Source organism: Akebia trifoliata, chromosome 7, assembly GCF_017979445.1.
Source record: "Akebia trifoliata isolate Shusen 1 chromosome 7, ASM1797944v1, whole genome shotgun sequence".
NCBI lineage: Eukaryota > Viridiplantae > Streptophyta > Magnoliopsida > Ranunculales > Lardizabalaceae > Akebia > Akebia trifoliata.
Window position 1 is genome coordinate 32746186 of NC_141381.1, and position 27872 is coordinate 32774057.

A 27872-nucleotide genomic window follows, 5' to 3' on the forward strand; every position below is an offset into this window, starting at 1 on the left:
AAAATTTTCCCATCTCAGTTGTTCCCTAGTCACTTTGACACTAGAAAAGTCCCAAGTTTTACTAGTTCTTCATTTAACAAGTCACTCTCAAGTCTCAAGTCTCGAGCCCAATTTTGTTTTAAATAAAAAAAAAACTGTGCTAAGCTTATAGAATCAGTGGATTGATGTCACGTTTATATCGTAAAGAGTAAAATCCACACACTTAACCCATTTTCTCTGTTATTCAGCCTAATCAATTATTACGTTTTTTTCAATATACTCTCTTTACAAAAGAAGGCGATCGAGATAACCCCCATACAAAGAAAAGACAAAAACGCAAATGCCAAACAACAACAAGAGAACCAAAAAAGCAAAACTAATAGAATCCAATCTGAACACGAAACCATGAAAAGAAACTTCCAAAAAGTCCTTACTTAACTTTGACCAAAGGTAAAACAGCCCCAAAATCTCCATATACATGGCATAAAAAGTTCTTTCTTTGCCTTGGAAAATGTTGAGATTCCTCTCTCTCCCAAACTACTGTCGAAGGAAGAATAGTTCATAGGTATCTTTTTCTTTGGGGGAAAATATTAAAAGACCACCCTTCCAAGAGTGAAAAGAAAGTACAAGGTAAAACCCAACTACTTGAAATAAGGAGTGAAAGAAAGCCCAAAAACCTCGGGAGAAGGAACAATGGCTAAAAGTGTGATTCACCAATTCTCTATCCCTCATACATAAAGGACAAAAAATTTGAATAATCCAACCACAACGAATCAAATTATTTAAAGTAAGAATCCTCTCCAAGGAGGCTAACAACACATAGAACGAAACCTTGGAAGGAACAAAAATAGACCAGATGATTGATTTTGAGAAAGAGTGTTGAAATTGGGGAGAAGGTATTTATAGAAAGAGCGAACTAAGTAACTCTTGTCCTTAATCTTTATGCATTCCCTCTTATCCTGCTCGTTCTCCCTGAAAAGTATTAGCAATATATCACAGCTCAGCACTACCAACAATTGTGAGAGTCAATGGAGAAATAAGGATATACGAGATTCTTGGAGAAAAAATGGTGAAGACTCCCACAATCTAGCCTCAATTAGTGGAAAGAAATTGTGTGATCTTGGAGCTCTAACAACAACATGTTCAGATCAAGATCACAATCCAATCGAACCTATAGATTCGGAAAGTTCAAATTTGAATTTAGATTCCAAATAAAGAAGGATTCTCTGTTATCAACCTCTTTTGTCATCAAGCTGTCAATACCACAAATGGAAGTGAGATTCCAAATGAAGAGGGATTCTCTGTTATCAATTTCCTCTGTCATCAAGCTGTCAATACCACAAATGGAAGTGCACAACAGATTGTCAAAGGAGTAAAAGTCAGAAGGAGGGATTCTCTGTTATCAATTTCCTCTGTCATCAACCTGTCAATGCCACAAATGGAAGTGCACAGCAGATTGTCAAATAACTAAAAGTCAGAAGCAGATTTCATGGGATTTCTTTTTATTTTTGATTTACAACTAAATCATTGTAATATTATTAAATACAGCACTTGTATTGCCAAAGTGGTCACGTTGCAATTGAATAAAATTCAGTTTTATTTTTTTTAAAAAACAATTACTCAACTGGATTAGTTTTTTCGTTAAAAAGTACAGAACTCAGAAGATCTAAGAGAAATGTTACCTCAGTTATCTCCCAATCATTAAAATTCCTTCTGAAATCTATATCCCAAGATGTAAAGGTATCACTACGAATCAAACAATTCTATACCGAGCAGTTCCTTTTTAGGGAACAAGCATACAGAGAAGGGGATTGAATTACTAGAGCTGAATTACCACATCATCCATCCTCCCAAAACATAATCCCATCACTTAAATACTTACACCTACTCTATAATTAATCCCTCTATCGAATTGCTAGACCACCTTTAGAATTCCTTTCCACACACGACAACCATAAGTGCTTGAGGCCTCACCATTATACCACCCAAACCTCTTCTTCCCATATTTCGCCTAAATAACTCTCCTCCACAAACTACTCCCCATCTCTTTCCTCTTTTTTTTTTTGGAAAAATTCTAATCCGTAATTTGACGCACATTGTCCAACATACCATTGAGATGGAAAGTTCCCGCTCCTGTCAGATCATTGTTCTATTTTGGCCCCAAAGGACCCAGCCCAGCAGCACAAAAGGTTGTTGTGTGCAGGGGATTAAGAAAAAAAAAAGTTCTGGAAATAAAGCAGTCTGATTGAGTGATTTCAAGCCATTCGATTGTGGCATATTGTATCAAGCCCATTATGAAAAAAAAAAAACAAATGATTGATCTCTAAAGTACAGATCCCCACTTTTGAAAAAGACAAAATTTGGGTCACTGTACCTGTCCATATTACCAACTAGGCAAGCGTCAGCTTCGTCTAAAAGTTATATATATATATATATTTTGTCTTTCTCTAGTCAATTTTGTATAGTTAATTATTATTTTATTTGTTGATGGCTTGGAAGTTCTCGACACTTTGTTTTTTTTTCTCATTTGAATAAGTCAGTTTTCTTTTTAATTGTTTCTTGAAGTTATACAAATGATGAAGAAACAATTTAATATGGAGAGATGGGATATGATTTCCAAATCTCTATTTTCAGATCAACTTTGTGTTGCAAAATTATTAAACAAATTTTAGAACCCTCACACATAAGCTCACAATAGACAAGCTCAGGAAGAAATCATTGAAATGTTATATAAACTAGTTGTACAATATTATTTCCATTAAGGCCTCCTTTGTCTCTTTGAGTTGGAATTATTTCTTATGTGATCATTTACCTTACTTCAAGCAACCAATAATACAATCTCTTTATCGAATTTTGTTGAGGAAAGATCATATTTGGCATTATTCAATATGCAACTTTTAGTGTGTGTTTTTGGTAACACTTTTGATGTCTGAATGGAGGTTGTCCACCTTTAAAATTCATACTTCAGAAATTTTATTTCCATTTGCTTTGTTTCAGATTTCAGACTTCAAAATAGAAATTTAGAAGTTTTGAACCAATGATGAGGGACGTTGGGTGAAACTTTTAAAATCTAATTACTAGTTTTCAGACTTCAGACTTCTAAAGTGTTACCAAACATAACCCGACTCTAAGAACACTTTCGGCTTGATAATTAAAATTTGGTGTATATTTCACTTACATATTCCGACAAAAGTTAAAATTCAAAAGTGGGTTAGAACGAGACATCCGTTTTTATTCAAGAGCATGCTTGATTGATCATTCTTAAGCATTTCTACTCTCGAGATTACACGATGTGATTATCAATAATATACCAACTTTGTGAAGTAATGAAGCAATGATTTATTTTCATGGATTATTACTAAATAGTTTTCAAAGATTACATGCTTAAATTTGGATGAAAATCTTGAGATAGTGAGAACTAGAACTTGTTCATCAATTCTTCATTGCTTCAACAAACTTTTCCAAATTCTTCCGTGAAGACCCATCATCACCAATGCTATTCATGGGCATTTCTTTTACTTTTAGTGCATTTTCTCTCATCTCTGTCTCCAAGCAGTTGATTCACCTTTCTTTTAATTTCTTCCCCAGAGAAGATCCCATTTTCATCAGGGTCCAACCCCAAACCAACCTTCCAAACATCAGTGATACAGTTCTTGTTAAGAAACTGGTCAGCAAAGTATGGCCAACATGGATACTCCATCTATGGTTGAGTTCCACCCACAATGGCTTAAGAAACAAGCAACAGAAGGGTGATCCAACACCTTCCGTTGAGGTGCCCAACTTACTATCTTTCCAAATTGAGCTACTCTATCTTTAAATCCATCTGGATATTTGATAATACCCATCAATAAGGTCTGATCTAACAACCCACAAGACTGGACCGCCGAGAAGTTCAAGCCCAAGTGCTAATTAACCGAATTGACATGGATTGAAGATCGTAATACTTCCAAATGCAACATAGATGACTGAACATGTAGCTTGTCGATCAAGCCAACTCAAGCAAGTTGAGTCCTCAGGCCAGAGGTTCCCGAGATGATTGCTTGCAAGTAATGGGCCTATCGGTAGTATGTTTGGAACCAAGTCAATGGCTGCAGGCTCAAGCTCGTAGAACAAGTTGCAAATAACCCAGTCTACAGATTTCGCAATTTGGCTGATTTTAACGAAAAATCCTATATCGTACACTCTGGTCACCCATGCAATGCCAGTAGAAGTGGGCAGTGTTCATGGCTGGCATGGTTGGAGACAAGAAGGTTGTCTCATTCTCCTTTGGAGTTCCTGAAAAATCAAAACATCAAAAAAAAAATTGGTGTATTGCATTCTTATATATAACTTATGTGATGATATTAGATAGAATCATAACTTACGATTCGTTATGTTAATTTTAGATATTTGGAATGTGGCTTGGATGATGAAGATGTTGGTTATGTCTATCAAACAATAGGAAAAAAGAAATGAGGAATCTAAACGAGAATTAAAAGTGGAACACCATAGTCTACTTGCCATTATCATCAATAATACCCTCTTGAATTAGCTTTGGAACGTTGAGCGCCAATGCCTTGTTTGCCACGGCCCCTGGATAAAACGACACTTGCTGAATTCCCATCTTTTTGGCCACTTCCAAAGCCCATGCTCCGTCGGAGATGACACATGAAATCTTCTTGTTGAAATTAGAATTATTTATTTTCCTAATCAATTTCTCCATTTGGGGTGGCATGGTTATGGGGATGGCATCGTGCGCCTTGAATGGATCGTTTCGCTGCTCTGGTGTAAGCCCATCCAGAATCAAGACTAGATTAATCTCACCAACCTTATTTTCCATATCATCATGAGCTGATGATGATAATGCTGCCATGATCCTACCATGGATGTTCTCTGTGTTCACAAGTGTGACATTGATCCCTCTATCAACCAACAAACATGAGAGCTTCATGAGAGGCATGACATGGCCTTGTGCTGGGTATGGAATAACTAGCATGTGTGGCTGATTGTCCATGATTGTTGTCACGTGTGTATGATCGATGCTCGTTTGTCATCTTAATATCAATGTCCCCAGTCCCTAGTTATGCTAGTGATAGTTTACTTTAGTCTGGGGTGTGTGTATATGAAATTAGGACTTGACATAAGCTCTGGTCTTCATACGATTTGGCATTTATTTGAATGTAGAAGGCATCTCTAATCTTGACCTTGCCTGCTTAGAAATAATTTTTGGGTAACTTACACTCTGACCCTCAATAGTTGGGCATAATTCCATGTTAATCCCTAATGTTTTGATAATTGCACTTATATCTCCCTAAAGTAATCTAAGGGGCTCATACCATCTACTTGCCCTCATCCAAGCATTTAAAATAAGATTTTTTATTTTTATAAAGATCATTTTACAACAAAAATATCCTGTGAAAAATGGGTTCATATGTAAGAACGCGAATGTTTAGACGGGGGCATTTCTAATTAAAGTTTTAAAAGTTATTTTTTTTTAATAAAAAATAAAATAAAAGTGGTCAAAGTGTAATTATCAAAACATTAGGCGGTAAACATGAAATTTTGCCAAACTACAAGTGGTCAAAGTGTAATTTACCCTTAATTTTTTAATACAATTACTATTATGAAAACTTGAAAGTTTTAGGGCTCCATTTTTTTTTTCCAATTTGTTTCACAATCAGACTTATAATACAAACAAACAAAATCTAGTTCAAGAACTTGGAAACTTGCAACTGAGCCAATCTTGTGAACCCTAAAGTAATCAAGCTTGATAAAATTTAATTTACAATGTTACATCAAAACCCCAACATTGATTTCTTCAAGAGTACTAAAGAATTTTTCATTGAATTAAATGCTTAGATTTGGATATAAATATTAAGACTGCGAACTGACATCTTCAACACTTCACCCCTTCGACCAACTGCTCAAAAATTTTCTAAGAAGAGCCACCATTACTAACACTGTCCATGGTCGTTTCTTTCAGTTTAAGAGCATTTTCCCTCATCATTATATATCCAAGCAGTTGATCTAACCTTTCTCTTAATTTCATCCCTTGACATGATCCCATTTTCACCCAAACCAACCCTCCATACATCAGTGATGTAGCTCCTATTAAAAAACTGGTGAGCAAAGTAGGGCCAACAATACATCCTTCCATGACTGAGTTCCACCCACATTACTCGAGAAACAAGCAATGGAAGCGTGAGCCAACACCTTCTCTTGAGGTGCCCCAAGTTACTATCTTTCCAACTTGAGTAACTCTATCTTGATATCCATCTGGATACGTGGTAATAGGCCCACCAGTAAGATCTGATCTAACAACCCATCTGAACGGATGGCTGAGAAGTTCCGTCCATCAGATTGTGAAAGCTCTTTATTGGTCTATGAAGAACATTATGAATGATGCAACCAACTTTCACCATAGGAATGGCTGTCATATCATCATTGTTCTTCGCAGTTTTTAAAGGCAAAATCACAAAGTAGAGTAATAAAAAATAAATTAGCAGAAGAGTAACTCGATAGTGGCATAAGAACATTTGATACAAAAAAAAATTCGAAAAGAAAATTTTTTTTCCATCAAATTTAAGACAATGTTGTAACTTAAAGTTAGCACTAGTTCAAAAGAACATGATTTCTAGTTGACAACATAACAGGAACCTTGAAACATAAAATTCCGAGTAACATTAACTCTGTGTGCCAGGTCGAGCAGGGCCCAAGTAGATCGTCACCAATCCCATAATAGCAAACCTGTTACAAACAAGTACAAGAAAGATTAGATCATGGATCTGATCATCCATTAAGTAGATTTTATCAAGGCCGTAAAAAACACCAATCACAAGTTTCCAATAAGAGAGTTAACTGTATCACAAATATAAAATAAAATCATTGCATCTAGTAACACTTCCCAGTTTACTATTTAGTGGTGGCGCAATTTACATTATCTGCATATATTTTGTCATTACTTCCCTATATGTATTTTCTCTAGTCTCCCCCCACTCATTCTTCAGCGTGCACCAAAGCACTCATTCTCAATTGTGTTGTTATTGGTCTTCTTTAACCAACCCAAACCATCCCAATCTAATTTCCTTTATTTTATCCCCTATTAGGATTAAACCTAATCTAAGCCCCGTGTAAACTCCCAACCATCTGTTTAAGAGCCTAAATCCAAGGAGTCATGATTCCCACAACTCCCTCAACAGCCAATTCCACGGAGTTGAAACTTCAAGCTTAGTGGCTGAGAATCCTAACTCCACCCTCTATCTAGCGTTAGAAAAGCAACTTAATTCCGTCGGTGGAGTTGATAAAACACTACCCAGCTCTTCAGCTCCTTCTAGGGTTTGCAAATCCTTATTGGAGTTGTGTACAATTCCTTATTTAAATTCCTGTAGGGAACCAAATGCTGGAATTGATTCCACGAGTTGTAACCAACTCCAAGTGCAACTCCAACTCCAACTCCCACTTCCAAACACACCCTTATTTTAGTCATATAGTCTTCTTTGTAAATACCAAGACATCTTTTGTGCCAATCAAGAACAAATCAGGCCATCATGGTACCATTGCAGTTCTAAAAAAACTCTTCATATGCATGCTGAATTTGCATAACTCATCTCTAGAAAAAATAACTGAAACAAGGAAAAAAAGGCATGAAAATTGTGGATAGTTGAAGATAAAATAATAGACGTTGAAAGTTGTAACTGCAATGTCACAGACACCATTATCCGGAGATGAGTTGTACTTACATCATGGCCATGGAAATCTGTTTCAGATCAGCTTCAACATTCCTCATGTTCGCAAGCGATTGGGCACAAAATATTATAGCGAGCCAAGAGCTAAGCTTATACTGCAAGAAAAATATGAATGCAATCCATCAAGAGAGGTAAATGTAGTTTTTCTAAAATCAAATGTGTCCAACCAAAAGTATATGTGTGACGAGGAACGATAATTTAATCATAGTCTTTGTGTTCATTTATTTTTAAGGTAACTTGGGATCGAGGTTTAAATTTTTGTAAAATAATGGGGTTACTGGTAAGCCTTCAGTATTAATCATGGTTAGATAGGTCATTATGGTGTGTACCATTCAGGTTTTAGAATTTATCTTTTCTTTTGCTTTTTTGTTATTAAATTTTGCAAACTAACATTAATATGAAATGTTATGTGCTCCAAAAATATGTAGTGATGATAATTATACTACAAGCACTATTTACATAGCCCACCACGTTTATTATAGCACAAATCACAAGGCATGACACGAAAACCAATGAGTCACACACTAGCAGCAGATCTAATTGCCAAGAAGTGTTGAACTGTTTTGGTGGTTGCACACATCCCACTCCCTGTTCTCTATTTCTCTCAAGTCCCATCTTCATCTCTCTATCTCTAATCTCTCTTTTCCTCATTTTTTCTCACATATATTTCCTTTTGTTTTTTGGATATTAAATTTGATGATACCCCAACTTTAATACTAACCAAGGACATAGGTGGTAGCTTTGCCTTCCTCCACAATAGTAAGAAGATAGATTTCAAAGAGAAATTGCACCATTCCAAGACTCCCGCCAACTCCATACAAGGCCATCATCCTTGGAAAGAATCCCATATCCTATACCTAAGTTAATTCCCAAACCAAAACGGAAAATACAACAGACTATTAAATTTGAAACTTGCCACTCAAAGGGGATGAGTAGGTTCCTAAATAGACACATCGGTGAGGTACCATCTGCTGGAGCTTCGAAGTAGACTTCATCTAAGCCAACCTTTGGTCAGATGATGTGTGTAGGGAGAACTATACGTCTTACCGAATTTAACTCCATTTGTGTATATATACAATGTAAAGGGATATGAATCAAGACCATTTAAATATTGTTATTAACGGTTATTGCGGGCATTGTTAAACCCAAGGTTGAGATCAAGCTGCAACCACAGATTCCATGGTTGGGATGCAAACAACCCTCCAATTGTAACAGCATCCAAACCATCCAACAAGAACAACCCCCCACCCCCCAACTTTCTACAATCCCATGTTTTCCAAAACTTAGTAATATTAAATTAAGCAGAAATTCAAATAAATAAATAAATAAAACCCAAATCCAAAAAACATATGAACGTGAAGTTCCAAAAAAGACCTAACTGTTTCAGTGGAACTCCATAGCTTGCTAGTTTAAAAAATATGGGAAAAAAAAACTAAAAGAAACCTTCAAATACAAAGAACAATAACAAAATATTAATTAATAAATCCATATTTATGATATATATCAATAATCAATAACTAGAAAGGAGGATACCCACAAAAAAATCTCTCAAAACATCTTAAGAACACTAGATCAGGAACCGAACTTCACGAAAATTCTGACTAATCTTCTACAACAAATCGAAGATCTTAAATCCCAGAAAAAAAAAAAAAAAAAGAACTCAGACTCAAGAGATCCAGATTGAAAATAAACTCAAATCGAAATCAGAAATCTCTCCAGAAAGAAATAGAGATTGAAAAAGTGAGGTACAGACACTAACCCTGAACATAACGCCGGTGACACCGAAGATGATTGCGATGAGTCCGGAGTAATCGACGGGAAGATCTTGCTGAGATATAGCCGGAGGTACGTACGGCTTCGCCGTTGATGGTTGTCGTGGATCGCTTGCAGAAGACGAGTTATTGTGCGTAGACATCTCTCTCTCTCTCTCTAACCTCTCTCTTCGGATCTTCTAGACCTGTTATGTTATATAGCCATAGAGGACTGTCAATGGGCGGGTTAGGGCTGGGCTTGATTGAGCCCTAACCCAATCCTAAGAAGCTTGATCTACCTGGACAATTCCTAATACCTATATTGGGCCTTAGTCGATTAAATAATTTTTCTTGTGTGTTTGGACTTTGGAGATTAGAGTCCGACTGGCCTCACTAAGTTACTAAGGATTTCACTCTTACTAAGTGTCCTTGGACTCACTTTTTGGCAACCAAAAATATGATCCGATGAATTAAGGTTGTAGAGGACAAAATTATATCAAGTTTGAAAAAAAAAAAAATCCAAAAACTGTTATTTTTCACCGTTGAATTTCAAATTTGAGTTTGCCAATTATGTGGAAGTTCGATAGCTGTCCATCGTCAAAGTTTTGGATCAAGTTCAAAAAAATATTATTTTTTGAATTTCTTTTTTGTTGGATTTGAGATTTTAGATGCACATGGTTGTGGTGTTGGCTTGTTAATGTAATAATCCATTTGAGCAAAGCCACATTTAGTAAGGCTTAAAATCTTTACAAAGTTAGTAAGGAAAATGTTTCTGTGTAGATTTTTCAGTCGAATTAGAAATTTATATTTTATTTAATCTATAATATTATAAATGATAGTTAAACTACAATTATACAATAAATTGTACTTTTATTTAAATTTTAATTACAAGAAAAAAAAAATCATCTAAATAAATATATTATGATTTATCCATAAGACCATAAGATATAGTGGATAGTCGGGCCTGATTGGACATTATAACCCGGCCTGAATTTAATGGGCTGAAAATTATTGAATTCGATCCTATCTTTAACGACTTGGTATGAAGGGCCAAACCCTTGTTTTGTTGAACAGGCCAGACTTGACTAGCAAGTCGGTAGGCTCAATCGATACTCCTATATAACAATAACATCTCTTTAATTTTATTGTCTTTTCTTTTCTACCCCTTAACCCTCACGAAGATGTCTCTTTTGATATGGATAAAGTGTAGTTATTTAATAAAAATAAAAACCTTGAAAATGTAAGAATTATTTAAGAGTCTCAACATAAAATCCAAAATTACTTAATACACCTTGGGGGAGGGGTTTCTTACTAAATCTCTCTTAATTTTTCCACGGTAACTTGATGATCCATTTATACATTTTTTTTTTCTTTCTTTCTTAATGCCTCTCGTTGTTGCCCTCTTTCAATGGGTGAGATTGATGATTAAAATTTTCGGGATCAACAATTTAAACCTTAATATCAATTTTTGTTTCAATTGTTAAGATCATCTTTTACAAACGTCAATCTCGATGTTTCAATGAATCATCCAAATCAATTTAACAATTTGAGTCAGTGGTTTAATTAGGTAAGGGGCATTAAAAAAGAAAGATTTTACTACTGGGTTATTAAGATACCACATCAAAACTCAGGGTCTATTTGGAAAAACAGTCCTCTTATAGGATCCATTTTGCATTTTGCGGACTATTCACAATATTGACGATTTTGAGAAGGGGTTGGAAAAAATTAAAATCCTCCACAACCACCCCCCCCCCCCCCCCCCCCCACGCAAAAAAAATCCAAGTAAAATGACCAAATTACCCTCTTGAATCACACCTGATCGAAGCTAGTCTCTGTGGCTAAGCCCCTGACCTCACCAAGACACCAACACCATTGAGATAGATTCTCAGAAACCCCTAATAACCAGTGCTAGCCATCTCCATCAACTTCCCTAAATTGATGAACAAAACCCTAACCTTAAACCCTAATTTCTCTCTTTTTCAATCTCCATGAGAGCACTGTAGCATACTTCACTCATTGATAGACAGGTACAGCTATGGAGAGCTCATTAATGGCGTCGAAAATGGCGATGTTAACCAAAGCTCGGAGCTCCTTCAAAACCCTTTACCCTAATTTCTTCAAAATGATCTCCACCTTCAGCTACCTTTCTCAAGAACCCCAACTTGCAGAACCATCATCAGTCTCTGTAACAACACCATTACCTCCAAACCCCTCTTCTGGAAGCCCTCACTACCAAGAGAATTGGAGAAACCCTATCCCTAATCCATCACTAGCTCAATCTCTTGTGCCTCTAGGGTTCATTCAACAGGCCCCATCAATGAGGATCCACGCATTGTCGCAGACGCTCGATGCACCTGCCCTCATGAATGTGTTCGCCGATTGGATGACTTCGCAACGATGGGCAGATATGAAGCAGTTGTTCGAGTTTTGGATCAAATGTCTCGATAGGAATGGAAAGCTGAACAAGCCTGATGTGAGCTTGTACAACCATTACTTGAGGGCCAACTTGATGAGTGGAGCATCGGCTGGTGAGCTTCTCGATTTGGTGGCTCATATGGAAGATTATGAGATCTCGCCCAACACAGCTTCGTTTAATTTGGTGCTGAAGGCGATGTATCTGCAGCAGGAGACTGAAGCCGCAGAGAAATTGATCGAAAGGCAAGTGATTGATATTTTTCTGTTAATCTGTGACTTAAAAATTCTTTTTTTTTTTTAAATATAAGATATAGCATATGGAGATACTATCTGTTAATTTTTGTGTTAAATAAATGTTTTTTTTTTAGTGATACTATCTGTGACTTAATTTTGGTATATAGTTCACCTGTTTTCAATAAGCGAGAATTACCCCTTTGAGTAGAGCTCACCATTATAGACTTACAACAGGGTATGACCACAATCACTTGCACGTAAAAAAGACCAAAAATTCCCTTAGATAATTTTAATACTCGAGATGCACCTTTCCCCGCTTTGCACCCAAAATGCATCTGCATGTATTGGCTCTTTTACATTCGTGTCACGAAGTATGATCTCAATTTCAATGGTGCATATTGTTTGGAAAAGAAATTTCCATCAATCTAGACTTAAATGGTGCATTCTTGGACAATTTCTCATTTGATTGTATCTATCATTGTTTGGCATCAGGATGCTACAGACAGGAAAGGAATCTATGCCCGATGATGAGTCATATGATTTGGTCATTGGCATGCTGTTTTTGGTAAATCAAATTGATGCTGCCTTGAAATATTTAGATTTGACTCTGAAATCTGGTTATATGTTGTCAATGAGGGTGTTCACTGATTGTGTGTGGAGTTGTGTTAATGCGGGGAGATTGGATACCTTGGCATCCATCATAGAAAGGTGCAAGGTACGATACTGAAGCACTGACTTTGATTAGTCCTTGAAGTCTTTGTGTGGGAGATGTGCATTTCATGGCTTTCTTCCTCTTGTTGTGTTATTAGACAATGGATCAAAACAAAGCCCTGTGTCCAAGCTGGAACCTATGCAACTACATTGCTGATGTTGCTTTGCAAGAGGACAATGGCATGTTGGCTTTCTATGCCTTGGAGTTCCTCGCCAGATGGATAGCTCGTGGTGAGACCTCAAGACCTCCTGTCCTTCTCTCCGCTGATGAAGGATTAGTTGTGTCAGCTCTTGGAACTGCTGGTAGGACCTACAATCCTACGCTTCTTGATGCATCGTGGGCCATACTGCGGCGCTCATTGCGTCAAAAGAGGGTCCCAAACCCGGAATCTTACCTTTGTAAGATATATGCCCACGCATCATTGGGGAATTTACAAAGGGCTTTTAGTACTCTTAACGAGCTTGAATCTGCTTATGAGATTTCTACTACTGAGGCAGAAGATCTATTCTCTCCGTTTACTTCTTTATATCCACTGGTTATGGCGTGCTCCAAGAAGGGTTTTGAAACATTGGATTCGGTATGTATGGCTTTTTGTCTGGGTAATCCTACAATTAAGCTTTCACAACTGATGTTTCTGACTTTATTTTCATTCTTAATAGACGTGTTTTATCTTATTATATATATACACAGGGAGTGTATATTTCTCTGGTAATTTCATATAATATGAGTACACTATGTGATAGTCGTATTTTTCAGCTGCCATGAATGGTGTACATAAGTAGATCTATATGCTTTGAAAAGTTTTGTTTTTTCTTGGCTTATAGCTAGCTTTTGGTCTTAAAAATTCCCAGGTGTATTTTCAATTGGAGAATTTGAGCCGAGCAGATCCTCCTTACAAATCTGTTGCTGCCCTGAACTGTATAATATTAGGTTGTGCGAACACATGGGACCTTGACCGGGCTTACCAGACTTTTGAAGCCATTAGTGGCACTTTTGGATTGACCCCAAATATCCATTCATACAATGCTCTTATTTGTGCATTTGGGAAGCTCAAGAAGGTATGAGGCATTTCGAATGGTTTATTATTTTCAATTCAATATACTCTGTGCTGATATATTGAAACCAAGAACATTTATTGTGGCAGACATTTGAAGCTTCAAGGGTATTCGAGCACTTAATGAGTTTGGGTGTGAAACCAAATGCAATATCATATTCATTGCTTGTGGATGCTCATCTCATCAACCGGGATGCGAAGGGCGCTCTTTCGGTGATTGACGAGATGGTATGTAGTGATGATTGTTTTTTGGTCAACCGCTCCTTTGTGATTGATAAGCTGGTTTATGTATGAAAACCCATGTTGCATGGATGCCATATAAACTAATTAAAGTATGGGACCGATTACTACAAACTGCGCAGGTAAATGCGGGATTTAATCCCTCCAAAGAAACACTAAAGAAGGTCAGGAGACGATGCATTAGAGAGTTTGACTATGAGAACGATGACAGGGTGGAGGACCTTGTTAAAAAGTTTAGGATTCGAATGGGTACTGAGAATCGCAGGGACATGCTGTTTAATCTTGTGTACAGCACCAATTACTCCTGAGAGGTAATGCCTTGTCCCCAAGAGAAACTCCTTCAGAACAGAAGGAGATGGGAAGGAAACCATATCTGTTAGAAGTTCAGTTGCTTTCCTTCACAATTATTTATGTCTAACCGCTTACTTGGATTGGTTTGCTCTCAGGTTTTTATTCTTATTCTACTGGGACACTCAACACTGACATTTTGGTTCACCTAGAAGAATTCTTCTTCTATCTTCCTCGTTCTTCAGCAAATCAACATATCCGCTTGTAAATTATCAGATTGTATTCAATTTTGGGAGTTTAAGAGGTGGAAAGTCTAGAATTAGATCATCAAAATGTCATCTCTTGCCATATTTTTTTTCTTTATTATTCTGAAGAACTTATTGTGGAAATCCCTAACATCTCTGGGGTGTGGATACGTGAATGTGATGATGGAAGAGAAATGTAGGACCTTAGAAATAAATGGAAAGCTCTCAAATAGTAGGATTGCTCAGTCATTTTTGGATCAATTGTATTTTGCTGTTATGTTTTCTTGTTATCATGATTAGCATTGAAATTTGTAATGCAGGATGGTGGATTTTTTTTTCTTTAACTAGGTATCTTTAAGTTTCTGTAACATTATATTTTGTGGAAATGATGTTTATTTATATTTGCAGTTGGTGGCTTTTGGATCAATTGGAACCTAGGCCATCACCACGAATATACATCCCGAGACCACTTGTGCAATAAATACTTTTAAGAAATGTCGTTGATCTTTTTGATATTTATAAAATTGTAATTGTTGCCACCTTACAAAATTGATGATAAAGAAATACCTTGAGCCACCAATATCTTTATTTGGTGTCTATTATATTTAACAATGGAGAGATTTGAGAAAGTGTTGTCCATATAATCAGAGTTAGATGGTTAAAGTGGAGTGTACCTTTATAAACTATGCGTGCGACATGCATATCAATTAAATAAAAAAGAAGATTTTGTAAGGTGACAGTAAGACCAACTTGGATAGTTAAGGTGAATGATGGTCCTTTGATCTCACACTTACAATTTGCGGATGATACTTTGATTTTTCTATATCATTCTAGGGACTAGGTGAGAGTGCTTCGGGTTTTATTGTGTTGTTTTGAGGCAATCTCAGGTTTATATATTAATCTACATAAGAGTAAGCTTTTTGGGGTAGGACTAGTGAGGGACATTCATTAGATAGCCGCTACTTTGGGTTGTGGGCATGATAAGTTACCCACGTCTTACTTGGATTTACCACTGGACATACCATAAGAGGGTATCACAATTTGGGAGGGGGTGATTGAGAAATTAGAGAAAAGATTAAGTACGTGAAAAGCCAAGTATCTGTCTAAAGGAGGGAGAGTAACTTTGATAAAAAGCACCTTGACGAGTATCTTGGTTTACTTTCTCTCCCTATTCACGATACCTAGATCCGTCGAAATTAGATTGGAAAAGCTTATGAGAAATTTCTTGTGGAATGACAAGAATGGTAAAAGGAAGTATCACTTAGTTAGATGGAAGGTTACCTGTATGTCCAAGAATAATGGGGGATTGGGAATAAGGGGTCTTAGATTAGCTAATAGAGCGTTTTTAGGGAAGTGGCTTTGGAGGTTTAGGGAGGTAAGGGATAGTCTTTGGAGGAGGGTCATTACGGCCAAATATGGGGAAAAGAGACTTGGCTGGTATAGTAGTGAGGCTAAAGGTATGTATGGGTATAGTGTCTGGAAGGGGATTCTAAAAGTGAGAGAGGAGTTTGAAAAAGGGATCAGGTTCAAGGTGGAAATGGGGGACAAAATCAGATTCTGTGAGGATAGTTGGTGTGGCACATCGCCTCTGGCATCTCAATTTCCGTCCTTGTATGCTTGTTCTCAGAAGAAAAATGAAACAATCCAACGGTGTTTGATTCGCAACGACTCCAACTCTACTTGGGATTTGGGGTTCAGGAGAAACTTTAATGATTTGGAGCTAACTGAGGGGACATATTTTCTTGATTTCTTGCATTCGCGTCTTCTCGATGTAAGTAAACAGGACAGGTGGGAATGGACGAGGGCGAAGGATATGAGATTCTCTATCAGATCTTTTCATAAGTAGCTCAACCCTTATTCCGAGCGACCATTCCTAGGATCCATTATTTGGTCTAGCTCCGTCCCCTCCAAAATCTCATTTTTTGTGTGGTTGACTTTTCTTGGTAAAATTCTAACATTGGATAATTTGATTGTTCGAGGGTGGATTACACTTAATTGTTGCCCGTTATGCTTGAAGGATGGGGAGTCTGTCGACCATATATTAATCCATTGCTCATTTTCTCATCATATTTGGTCAAATTTTCTGGGTTTATTACGTAATCAATGGGTCTTTCCTTGTAAGTTCTCCTCGTTGGTAGAAGGGTGGGCTAGTAATGCTTTCTCTTCCAAAAAGAGATTCATTTGGGCTATTCTTCCCTCTGCTATTGCTTGGGGGGTGTGGAGTGAGAAATAATAAGGTCTTCAATAGCAAGATGAGAAGTTCTCATGAAAGTTTCTTGGAGATTCTGGGCTTGTTGTACTTATGGTCGAAACAGAACATAGAGTTTAAGGGGATTACTTTTGATGACTTTGTCTTTAGATAGAACTCTTTATGTAATCATTGATGATTTAATTTTTCTTTATTGAGTACCTCTTTGAGAGGCTTCCTTGGCCTCATTGTACTTTGTTTTCTCCTCTTTATCAATATATTATACTTATAAAAAAAAAACATCATATTAATATATTGAAGGCAGCTGAGATAAGGATGTTCGGATGGATGAGTGGAAAGATTGAGGAAGAAGATTAAAAGTGCACACATTCAAGAAAATATATGAGCAACTCTAGTGAACAATAAACTAAGAGAAAGTTGAATGAGATGATTTGGGTATGTTCAAGGAGGTTGATTACAACCCTGATTTTAGAAGAAATGTTCAAATTGAAGGTCCTAAAATAGTGAGAGGAAGACACAATAGAATGTGGATGGATATGTTGAAACTAAATACTGATGGATATGTTGAAACTAAATACTAACTCACTTTCAATAACAAAGCTCTAGAAAAAGTGGAACATGAAGCCCTAGAATTGAAGCACGGGTTGCGGTCACTTGATCTTTAAGAGGGAACAATGTTCAACCAATCCTGAAAACCAAAGATAAAATCAAATTATGATTATGAAATCGGCAACTAAGTGTACTTGCATACATGATTTTCTGCTGGAATTCTCTCTTTCTTCTAAATGCTTTTCATGAATTTCCATCAAAAGCCTGGATAGCTCAAGGCATGGAGTTTTAACAAAGAACAGCTCAGATAATTCAATTTCTGAGATCCCACTTGCATACCTATCTAGCAGTCCTTTATTACCCCCACTCAATCACAGATGGGAGTTCCCACACTTCATCTTATGCAATACTAACTCTCGGATGAGGCAGTCGCAGCAGCCTTCTGAAATGACAAAAGATTACCGAGTTAAAATCAATTTTTTTTTCCGAAAAGAAATTAAAAGAGGGGGGGGGGGGGGGGATAATGGATAATGTGTCTTTTGATCTCAAATGCATTTTTTTTTCAAAAGTGGTTTGGCATCCAAACTGGCATTGAGTCCATGGTACTCTATCAGCTTAAGCAATTAAAAGGGATAGCCAATCAGGCTGTGCTAACTTGAAGTGGGTCATTCACTCTCATTTGTCTAGGCAGTTTATACGGTGGATAACCAGTTTGATGTCCATGGCCAGAAATCATAATTCATAAAGCATGAGAATTTTTAACCTAAGGCTACCACTTGGAGGGTACACTGAACATGGTTCATGCTCAGGAGAGTCTCGTGCATTGGAGGTTTATTTATATGCTCTTGAAATGTACCATCCAGGATTTGTCCACCCCACAAAATAGTTCAGATTGGTGATCCACTAAATTGCCAATTAAACAGATACACAGTTAATGGGATCAAGACACCCAGGACTAAACACTGGCAAGGCGTGTGTTGTTCAGTCCAACAGTTATTGAAGTGAAACCTCTATTTTCTATGACCATGGTTTCAACTTTCAAGTCACATGGGAAACACGATGACTACCCAAATAATACTCGAAAGAAAGGCAGTCCCCATGCCATACACATGGCATTTTCATGGCTAAGTGGACATCTGCAATCATTTGACGTACCACTCAAAGTTAAAATCTTGCACAAAAGAATGTCTGGATTAATGAAATCTTACTTGTTTCTGTTCTTCCATATTGGCCTTGATTAAAGAATAGATGGCAACACCAGCAATTGCTATGGCTGTGCCAATCCCAGTCTGCGTAGTGATTTTGTTGCCTGCAGAATTTTACAAGAATTAGAACAATACACACATCTAGTTTCCAATGGTTCAGATCAAGCCTGATAATCATCAAATCAAGTAGAGTCTCATCTTTACCCAATAAAACTAAGAGTCTCTACTCACAGCAGATCCTAGTCTACTTTGGCTGCTTGCCTTAGAATATGCGCATAAAGCTTGGACAGGTATGCAATCGAGGTTAACTATGCATGTAAAAGGGTAGTGGTGAGGTGGATCTAGCTCCCCGCCTAAACCATGTAAATGACCATTAGAATATAGGGAGCCGTTGCACTAGCCAGAGTACATGAAAGTGAAGGTGTGAAGCTAACGGATAAAGATCTCCAAGAGATAGGGGGAGAGAGAAAATAGAGGTATCCCTGTGGGGAAAAGAGTGTGCCTTAGACCAACTAAAAAGCCCCTTCCCTATCCGACGACCCAAAGAGGCAAAGCCATTTTAGAAGAAAGGCGCAAAAGGCTTTGCCATGCATGCTCATCTCTTGGAATGGTAGAAAATTTTTCAAAATAGAAATTTAGATTTAAAGCGTAGCCCAGATTGAACCCATTGACACCACTAAATTGGTTCATTTGCCTACCACAGAACTAACCATATTGTTATCCTTATGAACAGATTTCGTATTCTTCAAGAACTTAGCAAGTGTTAGATGATACATGAATCAGAGAAGGGAAAGGAGACAAGTAATTACCAAACACCACAATAGAGAACCCTATCACAAACACTCGCTTCAACACATTTCCAACCGCATGGGTAAGTGGTGCAACACGTTCTAAAGTATTAGTAGCAAGCTGCAGTGGAAAAGAGAAAATTAGTATCTGAAGTATCTGAAGGTTAGTGAAGTAAAATACCATAAAATGATATATGTTTGTAACATAAATTGAAATTGATGGGGCAAAGGGAAATGTTTATGAGGCATGATGATTTTGAAATCTTTTCTACTAGTATGCATGAAGATAATTCGGTCATTGTGATCGGACTCTATTATTGATTTCTGGCCGCATTACCCATAGGGCCCTCTTATCTCTTCATTATCTACTGGCGTTATGGTAAAAGGAACCGAGAAGGAAGTATAGCAACAACTGGATTTATTATGGGACAGTTCATGATACCTCTGCATCTAGCATTGGGTAGTGCCTACTTTAGATTTCCTAAGCCATGAAGGTCACATCCCCAGGAATTACCTGATTGTAAAGATGGTAAAACATCCCAATCCAAAACAGATCTGAGACGAACTTGTAAAGACCCACTTTGGCAATCGCATTTCCAAAACCATGTTGCATAAGCTGGGGTCCCTCAATCTGAAAGTTCAAACAGCCTGCTATTTAGATCCTCTGAGGGAGAATAGAACTAGAGAAATGAAAATAATACTTCAAGTAAGCACTGTGGTAAGAACACTTACAAGTATTGCAGGCGGGATGCAAAAGAGGAGAGCAATTATTGAAATATAAGCATACACATTTGTGCTGTCCATTCCTGTCTGTTTAAATGAAAGGAAGATAAGGAAAAAACAGGAAGCAGAAAACTCAGAAAAGAAAAAACTGTTCCTAGCACAAATTTGCCAAATTTATGCTAGAAATCCATTTGATTAATTGACATTCTAGCATTCCAAATTTAGTCTCTCCACAAGAAATGCAAGCACAAAAAGACTAGAAAAAAAAAAAAAAGATTAGAAGCATGAATACATATCTACATTGTTGTTGAGCTCAATCCAACTCTCTTCTGATTTTAGGACCCATTTTAGAATTTCAGAATTTTCTTCATGGTATAACGGTCTTCATACGTAGAGAAAGAGGCAATGCTGAGGAAACTTCCTAAGGTAAAAAAATGGCATTAAACTATCTAGAGGAGTACAAGCAGTAATGTGCTTTTTCACATTAAATCCAAGCAATGGTTACAAAGCCCCAGCTCTTGGAACCAGACCAACAGCATGTTAGGTATTATTATAGTTCAAAAGGAGAGAATGCTTGCCCTGGGGTTCACAGCTTATCAACTCAAATCTTATAGTTGTAAGAAATCGCAACAAAGTTACAGATAGAAATGTCTTACCATTGCTTTCTTTGAGTAGATACTTCTATAGGTAAATGCAATGTTCGAGATCATTGCACTACTGAAACCAAGCCAGTTGAAAGAAAGTTCAGTCAGTGATGCCACAGATACACCTACAATACAAAAACAAATAGCACAACAAAAGATTAAAAAAAATTTACTACATACACGATGTTCAGTTTTAGCTAATATCATTCTATATCAAGAAAAAGAACAACTAAGAAGGAAGAGGGTAAAGCCATTAAAGAGTTACCAATAACAACTGGAGCTAATGATAGCCATAGAGAGAATGGAATCTGGTGGCCTAAAACAAACTGAGAAGCAGCAGCATTGAAGAAGGGCTCCAGTGCTGTAATAAGAACATGAAGATTGGGGTTAACATGAAAAAAAGAAATAAGGTAAAGAAAATTACCAGAATGTTTATTTTTAATTATTATTTTGTAGGCACAGAAAACTACAGGAATTATGGCAGTCTTCAACTGCAAAGAAAATTGCAAGCTAGTCCAAGTTATATTATGACAAACAAGTAGAAGCACACACACTCATGGTACCTCTTAGTACTGGCATGTTTAATAAGCATGAACTGAAACAGTGACTAATTGACCACTTATTAAGGTACAAACGGACAGAAGCTTCTTGCCATTGGTAGATATTGGTGTGTGTATTTCTTTCAAACTTCCATCAACTAAAAAAAATAATTGAAAAACAACTTTGAAGTAGAATAACTTAATGACAATGAACCTACACAATTAGAAATTATATAATAAGCACCAAAGGAGTATCAGCCAAATTCATGCTTACTAACTAAACCAACCTCCTTATAAGATAGAACAAAACAATGACAATTAAAGAAGGAAAACAAAATGGATTTTAATCCCAGACACGTGACAGTAAGTCCGCCTAAGTGACCATGTAAACCATGACAGAGTTAATATAAGTTGAATATACGTAGGAATGATCAAATTGCTGGAAAAGCATGTAAACTTTAGTTTGCAAGGATGTGTTTAAAGGTCGTTCGCAAATATTACTTCCAGTGTCATTTCGAAAATAAAGTTCACATAGACTCTTAGAAAGATATGTAGAATTACTGGAATATCAATAATACTAAGTGCTACAATAAGAAATTGTTACATTCTGTTAACTGGTATACCTTTAATGGTGTGTGTGAAAGACACAGCAACAGCTGCAAATGATACATTTGACATCACATGTCCGAGAGCATGACAAAAAGCAACTGGAGTGAGTAGTACCAAGAGATCCTTATCAATCGGCTGCACACAAGGAAACAACAAAGGACAGGGTCATATAACCTATAATGTGAATTAAGAGATGCAAAAGTGAGTTCGGGAAGATGAAACTCACAGCACGTTTTGGCAGACCAACAGCCCAACTTATTAGGCAGTACCCCACTCCAACTAAGAGATGCACAACAGAGACAAAGCTGCAGAAATAAACATAGAAGGACTTTTAAGTCAAATATTTTTCCAAGAGGATATGGTTAAGTCAAGAAAATCAATCCCTGAGATGAAACAGATATATAAGCAAAGATATTAATCCTGTTGAGTCATCTACCACATAAACTGGCAAATCTGTTAAAGGGCATTAGCATAGATGGCTTACTATGGATATGGGAAGTAATTATAGACCTTCTTGTTGAGAATATTGAAGATGACATTCAAGAAGTACCTGTAAAAAGAACAAGGGTGTCCAGAAGACAGTTTTAGATACAATGTTGTCTAGACTACAACAGAATCCTGAACTACAGAGGCTTGAAAGATGGTTCAATAGAAACACTTTAATATTTAAAATGCTGTTGTTAGAATCCATCATGAAAGCAAGATTTGTTGAATTAAATTGTCAATTTTAAAATTCAAATATCCCCAACCTGGATACAACAGATAAAAAGATTATGCACAACATAAATGTAAAATCATGCACGTCCATACACATAAAAATGTAGACTCTGCCTATAACTTCCACAAGTATGAATACACATGCATGTGTAGATCCATAAACACATACTTATAGAAAACACAGACCCAAAGATAATTCATAAAACACCATCAAAATTGTTGATACATAATTACAATGAACATGCCTATGCACAAACCCTCAAATACATCCATGACGCACAATAACGAGTAACTCATAACCAAGTCTAATTCTACTGCTTTTGAAATTCATCATAATTAACAAAAGATTAAACTGGCACCGACCACTCTTATGAGTTCGGTTTTCAAAACAATTATAATTTCCGAAATTCTTGAATTTCAATATCAGAAAACAAGGGTTCCTAATTTCTACAAATCAAGGTCTTGTTTTTTCAATATGTACACATACATGATAACTTACCACATGAAAAAGAAAAAGCCTGTAACCAGTACTGGATACTTCTCTAAGAAGCTCTTTGAAGGCTTCGTGAGGCTGCAAACATGGACATGGTACTCAAATTAACAAAAAAAATACTGGGAAAATAAAAAAGAAAATTAAAATTAGGAAATAAGAGAAAAACATTAAAAATAACAAGAATGAAAATGGTTACCTGTCAGTAGCTCCAATGTCCAGACCATCATCGGCATCTGCAGCTGCAGCGGCAGAAACAACTGGAAAATCGACAGACCGGTGCCGCTTCAACAATGAATTTGAACCAGAGAACATTAAAATCTTCGTAGAGAGGTCAATTGGGGCACGAAAACTTCGATTCTCAGGAAGTGGAGAGAAGGCAAGGCGTGGGACCCTGGATACAACTGGACTGCTCTTGAGGTGAAGAAAATTAGGGGAAGAAAAGGAAGAACTTGAATTATTGGAGGAAAGATACAGAGAAGAGAATCGAGAATGAGGAATCGAAGCCATTTTTTTTTTCTTGAGAGAGAGAGAAAAAAACAATGCTTGACTAAATTAGAAGTTACGGATGAAGGATTCTGAAGAAGTTGAACAATAACTTGGCCGTTTGAGTCTGAAAACAAACAAAAACAGAAACTATAAAAAAAAACGGAGAAATCAAGAAATTGAGTTTCCTAAACGGTGAAATCGGAGAAGAATGTTTGTATTTTGGAAGAAAAACCCTAGAATTCAACAATCTAGCTTCTAAATTGTAGAAAATAAGACGAAAGAGTTACTGAAACTTAAGTAAGTAAAGTAGAATTCGAGAGTCAGTCGGAGCTTCTGCAACTTACTGAATTTAGTCACAAAAAATTGGTTAGGATTCCAAAATCAAGCTTGAACAAAGGTGAGAAAATTAAACCTTAAAATTCGAGGAAATGAGCTCTGTGTACGAAGCTCAATAATGGCGTTCAAAGGAAGTTACAGAGAGAGAGAGAGTTGTTTAGTTCGTTTGTTTTTTAGCTTAAGTTCCCTCTCAAACACAAGAAGTCGGACTTTGCTGTGTTCTTTAACATATAAATTTGATGTAAATGTAACTTGGAAAACTTTTTGGACCCACTTACTTTCTAGGATCCTTTGATGATGATAAAAAATTAAAAATTAAAAATTAAAAATTAAAAATAAAAATACTCATATTTAGCAATCAAAAAATCATTATGGGATTAATCCAAGTACAATTTGGAATATACATTTAATATTTCGTTTAAAAATTTGATAGAAAATTCACATAACGACAAAAATATGAGTATAATTCTTCTGGAGTTGAAATTGAATCCAATTTTTTCCATTATTTTCATATTCATAATAATGTGAAAAGAAGGCCTAGCTCTAAGTTGTTCAGGAATCGTGGAATAGTGGTGTTCAGTTTCTCGACCCAACATTGTAGAAAACTTTCAAAATTTTGTGTGTATGCTTATTAAAAATTTTACATGATATTCAAATATTTAGAAAACTCCTCTATTTTTTTTAGATTTATTATTTTTATATCTCATCTTTCAAAATTACCACTAGTACCCTTCAACTTTGAACTCATTCTTATGTAAATTAAGAGCATGTGATACTTTTATGTATGTATATCAAACATTTAAGCCTTACCACATTCAATGACCCTAAACTGCAAATTCGCGACATGTTGGTCTCTATGTAGCTTTTGTTATGCGAACGGGTAGCATCAAACTCGGACTCAAAATCAAGATACTTACATTTCAACTAGGGTGACAATTTTAACATGACGAGATAACACGACTGAAAATGTCACGAAGTTAATGAGTTTGGATTGAGTCTAATCGTGTTCAGATCATAAAATTATGTCAACTTGTCCAACTCATTTATTAAAAAGGTTGAGTTTGGGTTAGAAACATCAACCCGTCTAACCCTTTTTAACACATTTAGCTATCGTGTTTCTCATGTTTCATGTTGATACGCATACAACTTGATCCATATTACCAATTTAATGGTTTTGGAATTTTTTGTTGGTGGAACTCTATTTATGTTCATGGTAAGTTAGTAGATATGAGTTACAAGCATGTTTCAGGTCATAATCGTATTTATGTTTGTGGTTGGATCATAATTGTATTCATGTTGGAGTCATAATCATGTCGTATTTACAGGTCATATGTGCTGACCTGAACATGACATAAACCAACAAGTTTAATAGGTAACAACATTTTACCTATTTATCGACGGGTCTAGCTTTAAGGGTTTGACATGATTAAATGGGTTGGGTTTGGGTTGGATAAATTTTCAGAACACCCTTTCTTCAACATGACACAAACACAACACAACACGATCCAACCTATTACCACCCCCAGTCACAACCCAAGCCAAGATGGTTTTAGGTCAGGTTAATCAAATTGTAAGTTTGACCCGACCCAATAACTTTCTATACTTATCAACAACAACAAAATCTTCGAATAATTTTCAATAATTTACAAGAGAAAATCAATTTTATAACTTATAGACAGTTTGGATCGCCATTCAAATGCAAGCGAAACATTTTCCTCAAAATATTGAAAATCATCTTTTCAAATGCAAAAATGGTAAGGCAAACAGGGCCCTTACTCTTGTTTTCAACATGGCATTCTTGGCTATATTTCCCCATGTCCAACCTTTAAAAAAATTTATAAAAAAAAAAAAATTAATTTCAGTTCTTATATGAAGACTTTGAAGATTTTATTTGTTATTTTTTACAAAAAGAAATCTTTTTTCTGATTTGAGAATTAGTTTTCAAAAAGTTTAAATTACTTTATCAGTTTCCAAGCATGCATGAATGCGTCATGCATGGCCCTACATATGTGCTGATGTCCACAACAAATGTCGATTTCACAGAAAATGAGGATGAAGTTAAACCACTTCCAATAATGTATAGTTGTCCATACATGCTTTAATGGTATGGTGCAATATATAATAAATAAATGAATAACAATTTACAATCTAGGAAAAAAAAACAATAAATTAACATAATTAGTTCGTGTTTAACGTAATTTGTTTATAATAATTTGTTTTAGTTTTTCAATTGTTAGAGCAAGTAGTGAGATGCATCCCTCCCGTTGAAAGTAGAGCATGGGTTCAGTTATATTGAAGTGCAGTTGAGCCTAAGTAGATGAATAATGATTTTCTTAGGCTCTCATCATAGAACAAATTAGATCATTTCTTTGAGATAAATAGAATAATAAATTTTTTTTCTTGTGTATCTAGAGGCAAATGATCTATAAGGTTCTATGATGGGACGTAGGTCAAAAGGGGCACTAGAAAATCACGACTCTAAATAGATAGTCTAACTATTGATTATTTCACTCGAAAATTTTCAACCAATCTATACTCGATCTATAGAATCGTAGATCTTTTTACTCATGTATCTCGAAGAAAATGATTTATGATTCTATGCAATTGCCACATCAACTGAGTGCAAATTGAGTGAAAATTTTTGAATTAGAATATCACAACCCGTAGAAAATGTTTGGAAAAATTATCTATCGAATTTTTGTCCATCCCTATGTCTAAGTTTAGTCAAAGAGTCGTGCTTGGAGTGACCTCAAAATTAGATCTCATATGACACATCTTAACATACACTCGTATCTTTAGAAAAATAATCTATGGCTCCCATACACGTCCATGCTGGGGTGTGCGCTACGACGTCCAATCTTGAGGTCACTGCAACATTATTATTAGTCAAATGATACGAGGGTGATCCCACTAATAAAATAATAATAATATTCATCTGACGTGAATCCCGAGGTTTATTGAATAATCTGAAACAAAGGACAAATTTCTATCGAGAGTGACGGCAGCACTGGCTTGTACAGTTTAGCAGTAGAAGAAGTCACGATGATTCCAATGCTTTTGATAATTGAGTGGATCGACCTGTTATTTTGTTTTTTTTGCTTTATTCGAGGATGATTGAGATATTACCGTTATAATAACGGATTTTTCAAAGGGTTCCATTACGACAAAGAGCGGCTGAGATTGAAAGAGAAATACAGGTGTCAAAGGGATCGGTATGCTTTTCATCTCAGCCGTTGGTTTGGATATCCTTTGTTTACACGTTGATGTATATTAGAATTTTCCTACAAAACAAATTGCTGACATGGCGAAAAAAAAGGACTGTCAGTGAGAAATGGCTACGTCACAAGATATTATTGACAAGTGTGCCTAATCCATTTGTCATCTTTAAAGGTCATGACTATAACGGCGTGAAATGAATTACAATCACGTCAAACGTAACAGCAATGGAAACCACATACAATTGAAGAAAGAGAGTTGCTCTTGCCACACCAACATTGTGTAATTCTTTGGTGATTTATGAAGGAATTGGCGTGGCATCAGGCGAAATTGATGCGGCAATAGTAACTCTCTTTTTATAAAATACTTAAATTTTAGTATGTTTATTTAAGAGCGTTATTATTGCCACACCAACTGTATGCGATTCTTTGGTGATTTACATAGAGATTGGTGTGACAATGGTAGTAAACTTTATTTTTATGTTTTTTTTTTTTTTTTCAAAGTGTAAGAATTTCATTAAAGATGGAAACCATTACAAAAAAAAAAAAAAAGACAAGGCTGAGATAGCCCCCAAACAAACAAGTGAAAAAAGAGAACAGAACGAGAGAAGCAAGACCATCAAGCAGAAGCTACATATCACACAAAACTTCTCATCTGAACACAAAATCTTGAAAGATAATTCCCTTGAATCCTTGCTGAGCTTAGACCAAAGATAT

The 27872-nt window shown here is 36.2% G+C and overlaps 4 protein-coding genes across 6 annotated transcripts; 1 reads left to right on the forward strand and 3 right to left on the reverse strand.

The window, feature by feature from the left end:
• Positions 1-3475: 3475 nt before the first annotated feature.
• On the reverse strand, positions 3476-4972 carry LOC147399194 (UDP-glycosyltransferase 83A1-like). Its single transcript, XM_086446792.1, has 3 exons — positions 4480-4972; positions 4160-4254; positions 3476-3679 (listed from the first exon to the last, which is right to left on the reverse strand). The coding sequence occupies exons 1-3, from the start codon at positions 4970-4972 to the stop codon at positions 3476-3478; spliced, it is 792 nt and encodes a 263-aa protein (XP_086302918.1).
• Positions 4973-6438: 1466 nt separating this feature from the next.
• Positions 6439-9658, reverse strand: LOC147399195 (asterix-like protein). Its single transcript, XM_086448652.1, has 3 exons — positions 9463-9658; positions 7698-7798; positions 6439-6705 (listed from the first exon to the last, which is right to left on the reverse strand). The coding sequence occupies exons 1-3, from the start codon at positions 9616-9618 to the stop codon at positions 6642-6644; spliced, it is 321 nt and encodes a 106-aa protein (XP_086304778.1). The 5' UTR covers positions 9619-9658; the 3' UTR covers positions 6439-6641.
• Positions 9659-11282: 1624 nt separating this feature from the next.
• Positions 11283-15049, forward strand: LOC147399196 (pentatricopeptide repeat-containing protein At1g26460, mitochondrial-like). Its single transcript, XM_086448648.1, has 7 exons — positions 11283-12112; positions 12596-12818; positions 12913-13392; positions 13667-13873; positions 13960-14097; positions 14232-14420; positions 14556-15049. Exons 1-6 carry the CDS (start codon positions 11490-11492, stop codon positions 14415-14417), a joined length of 1857 nt encoding a protein of 618 aa, XP_086304774.1. The 5' UTR covers positions 11283-11489; the 3' UTR covers positions 14418-14420; positions 14556-15049.
• Positions 15050-17540: 2491 nt separating this feature from the next.
• LOC147399197 (triose phosphate/phosphate translocator, chloroplastic-like) lies at positions 17541-24129 on the reverse strand. Of its 3 annotated transcripts, none has more exons than XM_086448651.1 (13): positions 24017-24129; positions 23315-23728; positions 23125-23196; positions 22393-22458; positions 22135-22213; positions 21923-22043; positions 21026-21121; positions 20773-20885; positions 20126-20203; positions 19908-20024; positions 19415-19514; positions 18609-18709; positions 17541-17842 (listed from the first exon to the last, which is right to left on the reverse strand). In XM_086448651.1, exons 2-13 carry the CDS (start codon positions 23623-23625, stop codon positions 17810-17812), a joined length of 1287 nt encoding a protein of 428 aa, XP_086304777.1. In that variant the 5' UTR covers positions 23626-23728; positions 24017-24129; the 3' UTR covers positions 17541-17809. The 3 variants fall into 3 exon arrangements, with proteins under 3 accessions (XP_086304777.1, XP_086304776.1, XP_086304775.1); XM_086448650.1 differs by having other exon boundaries at positions 23949-24104; XM_086448649.1 differs by having other exon boundaries at positions 23315-24098.
• Between the last annotated feature and the right edge of the window lie 3743 nt (positions 24130-27872).

What these genes read in the sequence shown, in the direction of transcription:
- LOC147399195 (XM_086448652.1), bottom strand. Translation starts at nt 9,618, where the DNA reads ATGTCTACGCACAATAACTCGTCTTCTGCAAGCGATCCACGACAACCA. An exon ending in TCACCGGCGTTATGTTCAGG is followed by an intron (nt 7,799 to 9,462) that starts GTTAGTGTCTGT and finishes TTTTTCTTGCAG; the next exon opens with TATAAGCTTAGCTCTTGGCT. An exon ending in CAGATTTCCATGGCCATGAT is followed by an intron (nt 6,706 to 7,697) that starts GTAAGTACAACT and finishes TGTTTGTAACAG; the next exon opens with GTTTGCTATTATGGGATTGG.
- LOC147399197 (XM_086448651.1), bottom strand. Translation starts at nt 23,625, where the DNA reads ATGGCTTCGATTCCTCATTCTCGATTCTCTTCTCTGTATCTTTCCTCC. An exon ending in GGCTTTTTCTTTTTCATGTG is followed by an intron (nt 22,459 to 23,124) that starts GTAAGTTATCAT and finishes TTCTTTTTACAG; the next exon opens with GTACTTCTTGAATGTCATCT. An exon ending in GTTCTCTATTGTGGTGTTTG is followed by an intron (nt 18,710 to 19,414) that starts GTAATTACTTGT and finishes AAAATTCTGCAG; the next exon opens with GCAACAAAATCACTACGCAG.
- LOC147399196 (XM_086448648.1), top strand. Translation starts at nt 11,490, where the DNA reads ATGGAGAGCTCATTAATGGCGTCGAAAATGGCGATGTTAACCAAAGCT. An exon ending in CCATCATAGAAAGGTGCAAG is followed by an intron (nt 12,819 to 12,912) that starts GTACGATACTGA and finishes TTGTGTTATTAG; the next exon opens with ACAATGGATCAAAACAAAGC. An exon ending in TTTCGGTGATTGACGAGATG is followed by an intron (nt 14,098 to 14,231) that starts GTATGTAGTGAT and finishes CAAACTGCGCAG; the next exon opens with GTAAATGCGGGATTTAATCC.
- LOC147399194 (XM_086446792.1), bottom strand. Translation starts at nt 4,972, where the DNA reads ATGGACAATCAGCCACACATGCTAGTTATTCCATACCCAGCACAAGGC. An exon ending in GGGTATTATTGATGATAATG is followed by an intron (nt 4,255 to 4,479) that starts GCAAGTAGACTA and finishes TTGATTTTTCAG; the next exon opens with GAACTCCAAAGGAGAATGAG. An exon ending in ATTGCATGGGTGACCAGAGT is followed by an intron (nt 3,680 to 4,159) that starts GTACGATATAGG and finishes ACTCAACCATAG; the next exon opens with ATGGAGTATCCATGTTGGCC.